The sequence below is a fragment of the Balaenoptera musculus genome, chromosome 12 (assembly GCF_009873245.2).
Source record: "Balaenoptera musculus isolate JJ_BM4_2016_0621 chromosome 12, mBalMus1.pri.v3, whole genome shotgun sequence".
Lineage (NCBI taxonomy): Eukaryota > Metazoa > Chordata > Mammalia > Artiodactyla > Balaenopteridae > Balaenoptera > Balaenoptera musculus.
Genome location: NC_045796.1, coordinates 31,795,541 through 31,811,440, shown reverse-complemented (window position 1 = coordinate 31,811,440; position 15,900 = coordinate 31,795,541). Strand labels below are relative to the sequence as shown.

General features: G+C 36.5%; 1 protein-coding gene across 3 annotated transcripts in view; it reads left to right on the top strand.

The window, feature by feature from the left end:
• ENPP3 (ectonucleotide pyrophosphatase/phosphodiesterase 3) overlaps positions 1-15,900 on the top strand; it is a 94,638-nt gene that overhangs the window by 49,080 nt on the left and 29,658 nt on the right. For all 3 annotated transcript variants that reach the window (XM_036871130.1, XM_036871132.1, XM_036871131.1), the window contains 9 exons: positions 1,227-1,306; positions 3,623-3,742; positions 4,307-4,416; positions 6,012-6,077; positions 6,586-6,658; positions 12,240-12,348; positions 13,753-13,881; positions 14,251-14,282; positions 14,871-14,998. In XM_036871130.1, coding sequence (XP_036727025.1) covers positions 1,227-1,306; positions 3,623-3,742; positions 4,307-4,416; positions 6,012-6,077; positions 6,586-6,658; positions 12,240-12,348; positions 13,753-13,881; positions 14,251-14,282; positions 14,871-14,998 — 847 coding nt within the window. The remainder of the gene's footprint in view (positions 1-1,226; positions 1,307-3,622; positions 3,743-4,306; positions 4,417-6,011; positions 6,078-6,585; positions 6,659-12,239; positions 12,349-13,752; positions 13,882-14,250; positions 14,283-14,870; positions 14,999-15,900) is intronic.

Here is a 15,900-nt window from a genome sequence, read left to right as displayed (position 1 = left end):
TTAGTAGACTTGGTATTGGATCCAAGAATCTTCTGAAGGAGGAAATTCCTGGAAAATATTGGAAACACTGTTCTAGAGGCTGGGAAGGAGACCAGTTCCAAGCCTATTTGAGAAAACCTTCATTATTTCCAGTTGCAATGTTTGTTGCTTTCTGGACAACAATCCATTGCACTTTTTGTTTTAACCTAAATAGAATCTCTAATGGTGAAGCTCTCTTTTAGAATTAGAGTTGGTAGGATTTTGGTATGGAAAATTTCTCACACTTCACTGCTGCAGAGGAAATATCAGTGTGCCTTAGTGGTTCTGACCTCCTTGAGCAGAGTTATTGCACAGATGAAAACAACAGAATAACTGAAAGCCAATTTGATGCCATGCTTTGGGGAAAACAGATCACAGGAAACTTCACTGATCAGATGGAAACTGTACTGACTGAAAATAATAAGTGGGAAAGTTAGTTCATCTTGTAACATTGCTTTGTGGCATGGGCTTATGCATTTACACAAGTTAAACTCCTTTTCAGTTATCTAGATAGTTGTGTTCACTTTTGTTATATTGGATACTTTATGTATAAGAACTAGCTAAGAAGCCGATGTTATACAGAAATTCTTGTTGTAATGACCTGGGTCAGAAAAAGGGGAGCAGCAAAAGCAAACAAAGCTGGCACTGTGTAAAGTAGGGTACATTTAGCTCAGGAGTCAGCAAGCTGTGGCCTACGGGCCAAATCTCGCCCACTCTGCCTGTTTTTGTAAGGCCTGTTAATGCTAAGAATTGTTTTCATTCTTAAATGGTTGGGAAAAAAAGAATATTTTGTGCCATGCAAAAAAAAAATGTGAAATTCAAATTTCAATGTCTATAAATAAAGTTTTATTAGAACACAGCTATGCTCATTTGTTTACATGTTGTCTATAGATGCTTAGAGGCCTTAATAGCAGAGGTGAGCTGTTGCAACAGAGACCATATGGATTTGCAAAGCCTAACATATTTATTATCTAGTTCTTTATAGAAAAATTTTCCTGACCCTTGATTTAGCTCACTCCTCTCCTGAAAACTGTCATTCCTTGGAATGGAGGAATTTTAAGCATCAGAATTTCGACCTCTTTCCATCTAATTCACCCCTTAGTTAGTTTTCTATTTCTCTGTGAAACTTTCGTGTTCAGATTTTTAGTTATTCAAACAACTTCTGAGGAAGAAACAACGTCTTAATTTCTCACTATCCTTTGCTGCAGAAACATGCGGAATTCATTCAAAATACCTGAGACCTGCCTATCCGACCAAAACCTTCCCAAATCATTACACCATTGTCACGGTAAGTGCTTAGCCCAGTGGCAAGACTGACCACACCAGACATGCTTAGGCGGAACTGGCCAAGCCGCAGGTCACACATTTCACGAGCATGTGTGGTGGCAGTCACAGCTAATTCAGGCTGGGAAGGAGTGTCTCAGTATGGGGTCAATCCAGGGCTGTGAGATGTTAACTATGAATGAGTGTCCCAGCATTAGATTCATTTACCTCTGTGACAGGCCAGGATAGCCTCTTGGATGTGAGAAATACCCTCTATTCTGATCTTTTGATTAACCTCCATTTATCTGAAGGTCTGCTGGGAATGGTAGGCTATGTATGAGGACAGCCACTCTGATGTGGGAAAGTTCTTTCTTTCCTAGTCTTTTTTTATTATATTTAATTTGATAAAGTCTCTTGTTTCATAATTGAATTCAAACTGGCTATATCTCTTTATAAATTTATTTATTTATTTTTAAATATTTATTTATTTTTGTCTGCGTTGGGTCTTTGTTGTTACGCACGGGCTTTCTCTAGTTGCAGCGAGCAGGGGCCACTCTTCGTTGCAGTGTGCGGGCTTCTCATTGTTGTGGAGCACAGGCTCTAGGCGCACGGGCTTCAGTAGTTGTGGTGCGCAGGCTCAGTAGTTGTGGCTCGCGGGCTCTAGAGTGCAGGTTCAGTAGTTGTGGAGCACAGGCTTAGTTGCTCTGCTGCATATGGGATCTTCTGGGACCAGGGCTCGAACCCATGTCCCCAGCATTGGCAGGTGGATTCTTAACCACTGCGCCACCAGGGAAGTCCCAAACTGGCTATATCTCTTTAGATAAAGCAAGTAAAGCAAATGAATTCTCAATGTATGAGAAGACGTACAAGAAATGATCAAAATGAACTCAAAGGAAGATTAACTTATTTAATATTTATAGATTTAGAACACATCTTAAGGCATCCTCTGCCTCAGCCTTTATTGCCAAAGGATATTATGTCTTTACTACATTGCATTTATTAGTATGGAACAGTAATTACAACTTATTTAAATTTTAGCCCTTAAGTAATTATATGTATGTATATATGTATATATGTGTGTTTGCATGTGTGTGTGTGCATGTATAAATGCAGATTCCATTTTGCAGATTCACCTAAACATTTGAGTTACCCAGCTCACATGTTTCCAGCTGAGGTCTAACAAGGCATTACTCTGCCTTCTTGTTTTTAGCTCTCATTCTATAAACAAATGTTGTTTTCACAGTCTACTGTCTATTTAGTGCCATGTTTTTCACATGTTTGTGCTCTTTTATTGGAGATTTTGCTGTTTACAATGGCCCTCAAGTGTGGTGCTCAAGTACTTTCTAGTGTTCCTAAGAGCAAGAAGTCTGTGATGTACCTTATGGAAAAGATATGTGTGTTAGATTTGTTCAGTCATGAGTTATACTGAACTAAAAATATATATTAAATAAGGGATCTTCAAACAGAAACACACATAAAACAAGATTACATATGGATCAGTAGACAAAAATATTGTAACCAAAAGCTCACAGGAACCTAACCCTTTATTTTCTCTAGGAGCAGTGGTTCGATATTCACTAATTCAGTGTTTGCAGCAACTTTATAGAGCATAACTATTGCAAATAGCAAGAATTGACTATATGTACGCATACTTACATAAGTCTACATACATAGTATATTAATACTTATACATGTATATATAAATGAGGGATTATACATAAGTGCTATTAATTTCCTACATATGCATATGTATCCATATTCATATATATAGTAATGTTCCGAAATAATGACCCTAAAAACCTCTCTAAATATAGTTACAACTGCATAGGGTATCATGGGCATTCAATAAAAATATGTGAATTGAAGGAATGACTGGATTGATGGATGAATGGAAGGGAGGAAGTACAGAGACTTGGCAGGCTTCCTTTTAAAGTGCTGGTAACACACTTTAACCCATTTGCCAGGCTATCTGATACTTAAAAGCATCCATGTAGTAAATTTCTTGCTATTACTGCCAATAAAACCAATGGCTAATCATTATTATAATATAGAATCTATAATTAGCAAACAGTTATTAATAACATGAGTTATATTAAAACTATCAGCCCAAATCATCTGCCTAATGTCATTCATTTGCAGCTATAGACCACAGTGGAACTAGAATATATATAATACTAGTATGTATATTTGGCATTAGGGTTCAGATCCAGGGGTTTTATATTGAAAGGTATATGGCATCTTTTCAAATATGAGTTATAGGTCTTATGCTATTTCAATTTAAATGTATGTTTTATTAACTTATTATTTTACCTTAAATCTTTTTAAAAAATTATCATTTTAGGGGTTATATCCAGAATCACATGGCATCATTGACAATAATATGTATGACGTATACCTCAACAAGAAGTTTTCACTTTCTTCAAAGGAGAAAGATAATCCAGTTTGGTGGCATGGACAACCAGTATGTAGTATTCTTCATGTGGCTCCAAAGTAACCTTCATTTCCCAACGTGACAGTGGATCTCTCTTCTCTCTCCACTTTGAGTTTTACATTATCTTTTTAATTTCTAAGGGCTAGGGGTGGGATGGTGTTTCACCATTATTTATAATTATAATTTGAATCTTTTTAACGTGTATAGTTGTTCACCTAAATTGTCTTCAGTTGAAACTTGGATGTTGTATTATAAACGTATCAACCTGGAAGTTACTCAGAAAGATTATCTGTTAACGTTTTTACTCATTCTGTTTTATAAATCTTTAAAAGGGAAAGAAGAACTGTACAATTTTACCAATTTGAAAAATGATCTTTCTTACTGTCCTATGTTTTTTGATTTTTGAAGTGGATGCCTGGATAATTACTTTTTTAAACTGCGACAAAGACAAATTTTAAATAATTTAAATACATTTTAATAGTTGAATAAATTTTGCAACTGTTAATACTGTTCAAGTTTCTCATAAATGGCACCATTTCTACTCAAACTGATTATTCTCTTGACCTCCACTTATTTGAAATTTTCTCTTTATAGATCTGGCTGACAGCAATGTATCAAGGTTTAAAAGCTGGTACCTACTTTTGGCCAGGATCAGATGTGGCTATAAATGGCACCTTTCCTTCCATATATAGGATTTACAACAGGTACTAAAGCACCTGCAGATGTGATCCCGTCTAGGCAGGGATGATTCGATTTTTTTTTGGCTGCGTTGGGTCTTCGTTGCTGCGCATGGGCTTTCTCTAGTCGCGGCGAGGGGGGCGCTACTCTTCGTTGCGGTGCACGGGCTTCTCACTGCGGTGGCTTCTCTTGTTAGGGCACACGGACTCTAGGCGTGCGGACTTCGGTAGTTGTGGTGTGCGGGCTTCAGTAGTTGTGGCACACGGGCTTAGTTGCTCCGCGGCATGTGGGATCGTCCCGGACCAGGGCTCGAACCCGTGTCCCCAGAACTGGCAGGTGGATTCTTAACCACAGTGCCACCAGGGAAGCCCCTAGAATTTTTTTTTTTTTTTGGTCTTAATCTTGATGGTAATTTTATTTTTCCAGTTGTTTGGGCCAAAAAATCTTGAAGTCAACATTGATTCCTCTCTCTTACATCCCTCATCCCATCTGTCAGTAAACCCTTGTGCCTCTAATTCAAAATATTATATGCAGTCTGAGAGCTTTTTATTACCCCCAGCATTAACACTCTGGTCGAGCTGTCATCCTCTTTTGCCTGCACTACTGCAGCTGCCTTTTTACACGTCTCCCTGTTTCTATTTCTGTTCCCTATAATCTATTCTCAGTTTATCAGCCAGAATAATTACTTAAAAGAACAAGTCCGATTATGGCACTCTTTTGCACCAAAAACTTCAACGGCTTGCAGTTTAGCAAAGAGTAAATCCCACAAGGCCCTAGTGGTATGAGCCCTGCTGTGCCCCTGCCTCTCGGACTCCTCTCCAGCTACTTTCCTGGGTTCTGTCACTCTACTCGAGCCATACTGACCTTTTCGGTGACCCCAACATACCAGGCTTGCTTCTGCTGTAGGGCCTTTGCACAGGCTGTTCCTCTGCCTGAGACAGTCTTACTCCATGTATCTGTACAGCCCACTCCCTCACCTCCTTCTGGCTGTAGCTCAAAAATTACCTTCTCCGTATTGTCTTAGCCTCATCACACTAAGATTTCAAGTTCAAATCCTCCCACTCCAGTTTCTCAGTGCCCCATATTCTGGCTCTAGTCTTGCTTTTGTTTTCCCATAGCATTTTTCACCTTTTAATACACTCTGTAATTTATTTATGTATTAGGCCTATTTATTGTTTGTCTTCCTTGACTAGAATGTAACCTCTAGGAAGGACGTCGTCTTTGGTTTGCTCACTGATAAATTCTGTTTAAAATGAAGAAATCATGTCTGACAAAAGATAGTGCACATAAATGCATAAATGAATGAAGTAAATAAAAATAAACAAATTGAACTAATGGATAGTAATTAATGGCCTTCTATTTTAATCGGGGGAACAGTGAAGGAAGGATGAATGAGAAGGAAAGAAAACAATATACATTGAATTTATAGTGAGTCGAGTGTATCTCTCTATAGGTATTGAAAACGGGAATCCCTCTGAGTAGTACTGAATCCCTTTCAGTATTTTTATAATATATGGACACAAAATATCTAAAAATATCAACCTGCCTTCCTGAGCAGGCATATAATGAAGTTATTTTGATTCGATTAATTTTTAAAAATTATTTTTACTTTTCATTTCAGAAGTGTCACATATGAAGAGAGGGTCTTTACATTGTTAAAGTGGCTGGACCTGCCCAAAGCTGAACGGTAATATCTAGTGTCAGGGAAGTGCTGGCACAGCGGGATGTTTGTGGGCATAAAATGAAAGTATTTCTTAGTTTAAATTACCATTTTGGAAAAAAACTTGGCGTTTCCTTTTTACAGGCATTTTTCAAGAATTATTCTTAAAACCAGACATTTAAAGAAAGAACTAGTGTGGCAGAGAAAAGAGTCAGCAGAAAGTCATAAAGTAGGAAATACAGAGGGCCGAGGCTCATCAAGAGGGGTCTTAACAGCAAGAACAAGACAGATTTTCAGCACTGAGTCAGACAAGTGCTTACATCCTGGAAGGTCTCATTTACTTCCTGCTAGACCACCATCCCTGCCAAAGCCAAGCAGAACCACTGAACCACTGGGCCTGGTTGTAGAGAAGGAAAGACCAGAGAAAAAGAGGAGGAAACTGCCACAAAGTTCCAGACCTACAAATCTCCCACACCCAACTTGTACCTTTATTCCAAATGGGTAACGTCTTTCTCTGTTTCAATTTTACTCCTAGACCCGATTTTTATACCATATACGTGGAACAACCTGATTCTGCAGGACATGCTCAGGGACCAGTCAGTGCCGCAGTAAGTTTTTCTTTTTAAACAAAGCTAAAATCATCTAGCCTTCACCCACAGCATGAAATGTTATTCTTTAATTTCCACTGAATACAAGTGTATTTGATATAGATGAAGACATAAAAATAGTTAAAAGTCTAAATGATTATCTGCTTTATTAACCACAAAATAGTTAAACGTGTAAAAACAATATCTGCCTTATTAAGCACATCTTAATTAATTTGATAACACTTATTGAATGCTTAGATGCAGCATTGTTATGTCACATCACGAGAACATCAAGGCTAGATCCAGTGTGTCAACTTAACATGTTAATGTAGCCCATTTCGAGCCATGTCACCTGAAAGTCCGTCGTAGAATATACGGCTGTCTATTCAAGCACAGTTCCAATCAGAAGTTCCTTATAATTGGACAATATATTATTGCATCAGTCAGAGTTATTCGCCTTCTAGGCCCCCATTATAATTGAGGTAGACCCTTCAATACTTGTTTCTTCATTATCTAAACCATTTTGTATTTACTACAGAAATATAGTTCTTAAATATGATTTTTTTAAAAAGCTGATTCTCTTCTAAAACCCACTCAAGGCTGCATTGTCTTGGACATGATATAAAGTTGCAAAGGTCCCCATGAGTATGGCGTTTCCTTACCCCACGGAAACTCATTTAACAGTTTTCCTCAGTTGGAATGCAAGCATATTCATTCTGGCAGCATGACTTAGGTGTTTGCCAGAAATGCCCTTCTTCTTCCTTCTCATTAAATCAAAATGATTTCTAATATAAGCCCTGCTCATGTCTGACCACTATGAACCCATTTGTCCTCTTTTATATTCCTACACCACCCTTGACTGTCTCACAGAATCTAACACTTAATCAGGTTATTCTAAGGGTGAATGGCTTAGTAACTATCTAAAGCATATTCACCATTTCTTCTTTTCCATTTTAATTGTTATCCCTGCTTGATATGATTTGAGAGGGGATACTCTAATCTGCATTTGTCTGACCCCTACAGCTGACTTTAGGTGCCATATCTTTTTCTTCTATCCAATGCTCTAGTTTAGTACCCAAATAAATTTTAAGTGTAATTTGGAAAAGTGCTGCCAAGGGAACAATCAGAATGCCCTGAGAGGTCTTTAGGGGCTAACCTAGTCTGGGTTGGGGCTGGTTAGAAAGTTCTCTGAATAACAAAAAAGATAAAAAGTTCACAAATGGCCTGGTTAAGGGAGGAGTTGAGCACATTAGAGGAACAAATGGACAGACAAATGGACAGGTAGCTAGACAAATAGATAATATGATAATGGTAAAAATAAGAATAGCAGCTAACTCTTATTGTGTGCTGCTCTGTGCCAGGTACTGTCTGAATTGCTATATGAGGATTATCTCTCACTAATGTCAGGAGCACTGTGGACCAGGGGAGAGGGCTAAGAGGAAGCTTACAGAAGGAGGCAAGCACCAAACCACGCGAGTTCTTCTAGGCCATAAAACGTGCAATGCGAAGCACTGAGGCATTTTAATCAGGGAAGGACATGATCAGATCTATGTGAATTTAAAAATCACTTTTATCATGTAAGAGGAATGGGTTAGAGGGAGCAAGGGAAAGTGGGGAGACATGAGTTAGCTTTTACAATGTTTCAGGAAAGAGATAATAGTGACTTGGACTGTGGTAGTGGCAACCATCATGGATGGAAGAAGGTATATTTAAGATTCATTTAAGAGATGGACTTGATATGACTTGGTGTGAGATAGGTGATGGGGTGGGGGATCAATGGTGATTTTCAGGTTTCTAGCATAAGCAGGCAGGTTCCTCCAATAAGACCACTGAAGGGCATCTTCTTGGAGGTGAAGATCATGTTGTGACTGGGGTGCCTGTGACATCCAAATGGAGATGTCCAGAAGGCAAATAAATATGGATTTAAAGCTCAAAGGAGATGGAGATCAGGCAGTTTGGCAGCATACAGATGGTGCATCGAAGCGGAGATGTCCTAAGGAAAGAAAGAGTGAACAGTGAAAATAGAAGGATTAAAACAAAGCCTCATTTAAAACTTAAGAAGAGGCCAAACAGATGCAGAAACTGGAAAGCTTTATGGCTTTGTTATTGCTATTGTTACTTTTAATCACATACTTTGATTCAGAGTTACTATGACATAATTTGAAAGTAAAAAGATGATTTACTATATTGAAAGCTTATTAACTAGTTCTAGGTTTTTCAGTTATCAGTACCCTTGCTCTTGCCCTGCTATCCCTTTGAGGCTTACTTTTTAAAAAATTTTTTATTTTATTTGGCGCGCAGCATGCGGGATCTTAGGTCCCCAACAAAGGATCGAACCGGTGTCCCCTGCATTGGGAGCGTGGAGTCTTAACCACTGGACCGCCAGGGAAGTCCCTAAGACCTACTTTTAACAGTTTCTTGTGGGCCTGATGTCATGCCAGGCATTCTTAGAGGTGAAGAAGATGAAGCTCCTGTACCAGAAACCAGGTTGAAAGGGCAGATAAAGGAAATAACGAGTTAATGCACAAAAGGATTCTTTCTCAAAGAAACCTTAAAAAAATTTCATAGCTTAAATAGTGTTTAGATGGGAAGATTATTGTGACCTGGCATAGCTGGAGAAGGCTTTATGAAATGGGGATGTAGAGGGTGACAGGATTTGGAGAGGTAGGAGGAGGTGGGAGAGGCATTTGAAGTATAATAAAATCAGAACTTCTTAATAACAAATTTGCTCCGATGAGTCTCTAGGATTGATGTTGAATTAGGCACAGAGTGTCCTGGTTGGTTCCAGTAACTTTAAATAATGGTCTAATACTTTAATAAGATCCAGTAATTATTCATTATTAAAAAACAAATTATTAATCTTAGATGGAATGAAAAGTTGGGAAGAAAAATTTAATTCTGAAAAGAAAATTGAAATTAAGAACAGATTGACTGACATGTTGCTAATGCTCATGAACGTGATGGGAAAATTTCTGAGCACCGAAGGACTCTGTTTTGGGGGAAGCATGTGGAAGGAGCTGGAACAAGACAGGAGGAATGTTGTACCTTTTGAAAAACAGGTTATGTCTCTGCTGCATAGAGCAGCCTTGAATGCCATTTTACCCAAGGGGATTTCCAGATCCAGAGAAAAATTGTTCATTGAGGGTCTTTCCAGTTAATTAATTATATCAGGATTGATTTTACTGTTTCCACAGTGTCCCCTGTGAAAGTGAGTGATCATGATTGCATGTGAAAGAAGTTGGGTTTTCTACCCAAACTTAGTTTGCCTCAGAGCTTTCTATCCCTGTTAATTATCTTACTCATTGCCTGTTATAGGCATTTCTTGTTTCTTAGCTTTGTCTGGGCTAGAATAGGAGGCTGGCATCTACTCACTTCACGTTCAGTGCAACGTGCCATCTATGGAGTGTGTACTTTGTGAACAGCTCTGTGCTTAGGAAGCAGGTGATGAGTTTGGTTGCACAGTCCTTTCCCTGCAGGAGCTCCCATGCTCCTGGGGAGAAAGGCAGAGGCACAGATGATTTCTAAACTGTGGAGAGTCCAAAGGTAGCGGGATGCCAGGATGCCAGGGGAGGACAGAGGAGGAAGGGCTCTGAGTGCAGCCAGGAGGAGTGAGTAGGTGGCGTATGTGAAAGGGAACATAATTAGGCTGTGATGACAGGTGGAAACCATGACTCTCACTGGCAAACCAGAGTGCGTGGTCACCCTGAGAATGAGGGTCAGGAAAGTGTCATGGAGTTGATGATAGACTTAGCAGTATATAGAGATGATTGGAGTTAAAGTCCTGCCCTGTCCCTTAGTAACTGTGGGATCACCAACATGTCACTTAACTGCTTTAAACCTCAAGTTTCCTGGTCTCTGTAACTGGAAATTCCAGTAGCACCTTCCATGAATGTTTGCTGAGAGATTTCATGAGGTAATGCACTAACACTCTTAACAGTAATTGGCTTTCTCAAAGCCAATAAAATAAAATTGTAAAATTGTAAAATCCTTTCTCAAAAAAGAAAAAAAAAGGCAATCATTGTTATAATAGTACTAAGAAGATTAAACATTTCCCCCAATCCCGTGGGGAAAGTGCTATTACATTTTCTTATTCACTGAAAAAAAATGAGGTTATGTTAGTTTAAAATTATTCACTTAAACCTTAAGTCAGTTAAATATACTATATCGATAAAGTGTAGAAAAATCTAAAAATACAAAAGAATATAAACAATAAAATAAAAATGAACTCCAACTCATTATTCAGAGACAATCACTGTTAACCGTACCTTGATATATTTTCTTTTGGTTTTCCATATATGTGACTTTACTATGAAATGCTGAATGTATTTAAAAACAAAATTGGATTATGCAATATGTATGGGTGTGCATACAGTTTGGCTTTAATTTTTTAACTTTAGCATTGTATTGTGATCATCTTCCTATGCCATTGTTCTTTAAAAATATTTTTTAAATTATTTTTTATTGGAGTATAGTTGCTTTACAATGTTGTGTTAGTTTCTACTACTGTACAGCAAAATGAATCAGTTATACATATACATATATCCCCTCTTTTTTGGATTTTCTTCCAATTTAGGTCACCACAGTGTATTAAGTAGAGTTCCCTGTGCTATACAGTATGTTCTCATTAGTTATCTATTTTATACATAGTATCAGTAGTGTATATATGTCAATCCCAATCTCCCAATTCCTCCCATCCCCACTCCCTTTCCCCCTTGGTGTCCATACATTAGTTCTCTACATCTGTGTCTCTATTTCTGCTTTGCAAATAAGGTCATCTGTACCATTTTTCTAGATTCCACATATATGCGTTAATATACAATATTTGTTTTTCTCTTTCTGACTTACTTCACTCTATATGACACTCTCTAGGTCCACCCACGTCTCTACAAATGACCCATTGTCGTTCCTTTTTATGGCTGAGTAATATTCCATTGTATATATGTAGCACATCTTCTTTATCCATTCGTCTGTTGATGGACATTTAGGTTGCTTAAATATTTTTTAATGGTTATTGAGTATGCCTACTTAAGGATATGGTATAATTTTTTTTCTTGTATTTAAATTGTAAATAAATAATGTGATGAATATCCTTGTATGTAAATCTCCATCTGTACTCTGTTTACTTAGGACAAATGCCCAGAAACAGAATTATTAGGTTACAGGGTATGCCCCTTTTAAACTCTCTGGCTACACATTGTCACATTATTCTCTGGAACATATGTAACCATTTAGGTTCCTATAGAAGTGTCTATGGACTCTTCTCCCCAGCATTGGAAATTATCATGAAAACCTTTGCAGTTAAATAATGTTTGAATAATGTTGAAGTTGAACACTTTTTCTCAGGTATTTATTGGCCAGTAGTCTATTTTCCTTTGTAGGGAATATGGTTTAATTTTTTTTTTTTTTTTTTTTTTTGGCTATAGAAATATAGGGAATTGGTATTTGGTAAATGTAGTATGGGTGCTGGGCTCTGATATCCTATTTCAAAACCCAACAATTTCAGAGAAGGAAATTATTTAATTTTTACTCGATTAGGTAATGGTTTGGTTAATTAAGCCTTAATTCATGAAGATAATCTTAACTCCAATTTTTTTTTCCTTAGGTAATTCAAGCCTTACAGTTAGTAGATTACACTTTTGGATTGTTGATGGAAGGCCTAAAGCAGAGAAACTTAGTCAATTGTGTCAATATAATCCTTTTGGCTGACCATGGTATGCTTTTTTTTAAATCATATTTTATCGTGCTTTTTTTAAAATTGTATTTTATCGTTGATTAAATCTTATCACTTCGGGGAGCATACAAAAAAAATAGAGATTTTTAAAGTCTATTTCTAGACCTAGAAGCTCTTGAATGAGCAAAGAATGAGCTTTGTAGTAGGCTGTGATGAATAGAGGACTAAAATTTATACTTTTAGTTTAATTATTCTAACATTCATTCTGAAAAATCTATCCATACACTTAATTTTCTATATATTTGGAGTTAGTAGTACTTAACAAGGATGTGGCTGGGCTCTTATCATAAAAAATGTCTTCTTTTCAGTGAATGATTCATTCATATAGATTGGCTGCTGTTTACTGAATTGGCTAGTTTTACCATGTTCTGTGTATTTCTTTTGAGTCATGTGAATAGACTTCTATAAAGTCCCTGTCACTCCACATTTCTCTGCTTGAGGGTAGCTCTCCATTTCAGTCAACCTGAATATTAAAAGAAGTGAGACAGATGTCATGCCCTCTGCAACCTCACTTTTAAAGTACTCATTCATTCAACAAACATTTTTAAACTGCTAACTCAATGCCAAGTATTTTGCTCGATGTGGTGTGGTAGGAAGTACATAAAGCAGAAGTGGACCTTTTCTAGACAGGGTAGTCTAGATGGGGTGAGAAGAGGAAAAGGAACACATCTGCAGAATTTTGTTTATATCTTACATCAAGATAATGTGAGACACAGTAATTTATTTTAAAAGTTTCTAAAATGGTTCCCTAATACTTTGACCTATTGTTTTAAAATTAAAGAAAATATTTTAATGCATATTTTGTTAAAAAAATTATAAAATATAAAAATAATAAAATGAATAGTAAAAATAATAAAAATAAAAATTTGGATGGAGTCTGAAGAATCTTCAAATAAAAAAGGTTTAACTACCAATTCTTTTTTAAAGCATATGCTTCTTATATAAATTTAAATAATACACTTATGAAAAGTAAAAATTCTCTAGGCTTTGTTCTCTTGCTTAATGTATTGTTTTATAAAAATGCATGTTATTTTTTGATTTAAAAATATATCATGTTGCTTTATGTAAAATCAGATGTTATAAAGATTTATTTAGCTTCCTACAGAGAACTTTCTTCTTTGAAATTACCTTAATAGATCTGCATTGAACAGATGATCTGTTTATAATTCCTATCTGTTCTTCTCTTATAAACATGATCCTTCTCTTCCACTGCCAGGATTTTCAAGGCCTGCTAATTAGAATAAAGTAATTGGGTAAATTGTAAAGGTTCTCAGTCAAACTTGGTTTGAGATCTGTAACATAAAATATCTCCTATTTGACCTGATCAAAGACAACCGATTGTTACCATCTTATACATTCAGTGAATAATTTTTTTTTAATTCAGGAATGGATCAGACTTATTGTGACAAAGTGGAATATATGACTAATTATTTTTCCCAAGTAAACTTCTACATGTATGAAGGACCTGCCCCCCGTATCAGGAGTCATAATGTACCTCATGATTTTTTTACCTGTAAGTATGAAGATGACCACATAAAAAAATAAAGGTAATACTGAAAGCGAATAACCATAGCCTCCTGATTCTGAGGATGCAGGGATTACCAGGCCCCCTCTTCTGACCTCTTGGGAAGACCACACAGAAGCAAATGAGAAAATCCCATGTTTAATTACAGTCTGTTGTTAAAGTCTATGGTAATATCTAATATTGTTAAGTTAAAATATACTCCATTCTTAAATACTAAAATAATTCTTTGCTTAAAGTACTTTTTAATTTAATTTTACCAGATCATAGTCATTAATAAGCGTCTGTGTCAAATTCACCTGAATTGTTTATATTTCTTTGCAGTTGTAATGTGATTTACTTCTTTTTCTTTTGAAACAGTTAATTCTGAAGAAATTGTTAGGAACCTCAGTGTAAGTATACAGTCTTCTAATACATATGTTTAAATTAATGGATGTTTTTAATCTAAGTTTCAAGAAAGCTGTATTCTATATTTTCGAGTCCAAGCCATTTGTAATTTATTTCTTAAACCTCCATCAACTTTTTTGAAAATTCCTGTCAGTTGGTTTTACCTTATCTGTTTTTATTTTGGAGTTGACACCACTATTGGAAATTTGTTTGGGTATCAGAGGCACTGACTCCTGAATTGAATGGGCTGATGTTTCATTCAAAGGAGCTGGGCTAGTGAGCTTCAGGTGGCATCATTTTTCATATTTTTTGTATGATTTAATATTGGAAAATAGTGAAGCACAGATATTATAGATCTTTTTGTACAGGTCAGAAAAATCAACTCCCTTAAGTATAATTGTAACTGCTTTTGATTGGTTCTTGCATCTCAGGTTTTATATCGCTATTTTATTAGCGAGGCTTTTTTTTTTTTTTTTTTTTTTAATCCTCTTACTTTTAAAAAGTGTTTAACAAATCATCTTAGGAGATGAAATTGTTGAATTAGTTTGCATATCTTATAGGTGTCATGAGGAAATAATTTACCTCTTTTTCAGTGCCGAAAACCTGATCAGCATTTCACACCCTATTTGACTCCTGATTTGCCAAAACGCCTACACTATGCCAAAAATGTCAGAATTGACAAAGCTCATCTTTTGGTGGATCGACAGTGGCTGGCTGTGAGGTCTGTGTGCCTATTAATTTATCTCATAATACTTTTAACAGCCATCTTTCATTATAAATTTCCTTGACCTTACCCTGCTATTATGATCACATGAATTTTCCTGAGTATGACAATTTCTTGACCTTTTATATGCTATCTAGCATTTCTGTATTTGAAATGACTGTTACGAGGTTGCCCATCTTAGCCTACTAATCTTTACAATGTAGATGAGAATGAGGAAGAAGGCTGACTGTCGCAGAGATTATCAGTACCAGCACATTCTTAACCACTGAGACCACTGTGGTCTCCTTTAGGTGGCAGACAGGATATAAAGATGGCCTCAGTTGTCTCACAGGCTGGTAATGAGTAATTGATTAGATAGCTCTTTAAGATCTTTGTCACCTTTGTGGTTTTTCTGAAAGAGCATGCTTATGGCTGTAAGGCCAAGCTAACCAATTAGTTGTAACATTTCTTTTTTTCTAGTTGTAATTGTAATTCATATTGATCATTGAGCATTTGCAAAATATAAGGCCATTTTGAGAAAATATAAAGCATTCTGAATCATTCTATCCCCAAATAACCAATTAATTAATTGACTCAAAAAAATGTTATTGATGCTTGCTATGTGTGTACCAAACCCTGTTCAAGGCATTTGGGATACAGAAATTATTCCTGCCCTCCTTGTCAAATGGAAAAGCCTGATAATAAGCCAGTAAACAAATAAATACACACTATCTGGTAGTTTAACTCGCATTCCCTATTTTTGTATTTTATTCCAGTATTTTTTCCATATGCATAAGTGGATATAAATAGAAGATATGTTTAATAAAGGAAGAGGAGACAAAGGAAGAGAGGAAGTTGGGCTCTAACATAATAAATGTGTGCAGGATGAGGAAATGGAGATTTGGTAGAGTCTATTCTCC